The 490-nt window shown below is 62.7% G+C and overlaps 1 protein-coding gene across 1 annotated transcript in view; it reads left to right on the top strand.

Moving 5' to 3' along the window:
• Positions 1-101: 101 nt before the first annotated feature.
• The window catches only part of LOC104541130 (mucin-2-like), a gene marked incomplete at its 3' end in the record, with an annotated part of 2,264 nt that continues 1,875 nt past the window's right edge, over positions 102-490 (top strand). Inside the window, exon 1 of the mRNA XM_010185110.1 lies at positions 102-175. Within this exon, the coding sequence (XP_010183412.1) occupies positions 102-175 (74 nt within the window). The remainder of the gene's footprint in view (positions 176-490) is intronic.

The raw sequence follows: 490 nt of genomic DNA, 5'->3' as shown, positions 1-490 counted from the left end.
TCGGCATCTGTGACGTCATCGGGTCACCTGGGACCTCGGTGTCACCCACGTCCCCAGTGTCACCCACGTCCTCAGAGTCTTCAGTGTCCCCGGTGCCACCCATGTCCTCACTGTCACCAATGTCCCCGATGTCACCCACGCCCTCAGAGTCACCCACGTCCCTGGTGTCACCCACGTCCTCATCCCTGGTGTCAACCACATCCTCAGTGCCACCCATGTCCCCGGTGCCACCCACATCCTTGGTGTCACCTGTGCCCTTGGTGTCACCCACGTCCCCAGTGCCACCCACACCCTCAGTATCGCCCACGTCCCTGGTGTCACCTGTGACCCCGGTGCCACCCATGTCCCTGGTGTCACCCACGCCTTCAATGTCACCCACGTCCTGGGTGCCACCCGTGACCCTGGTGTCACCCACACCCTCAGAGTCACCCACATCCCTGGTGTCACCTGTAACCCTGGTGTCACCCATTTCCTCATCCCTGGTGTCACC

The sequence above is a fragment of the Mesitornis unicolor genome, unplaced genomic scaffold, assembly GCF_000695765.1.
Source record: "Mesitornis unicolor isolate BGI_N332 unplaced genomic scaffold, ASM69576v1 scaffold16175, whole genome shotgun sequence".
Classification (NCBI taxonomy): domain Eukaryota; kingdom Metazoa; phylum Chordata; class Aves; order Mesitornithiformes; family Mesitornithidae; genus Mesitornis; species Mesitornis unicolor.
Note: the sequence above shows the minus strand (reverse complement) of the source record. Positions and strands in the feature narration are given on the sequence as shown.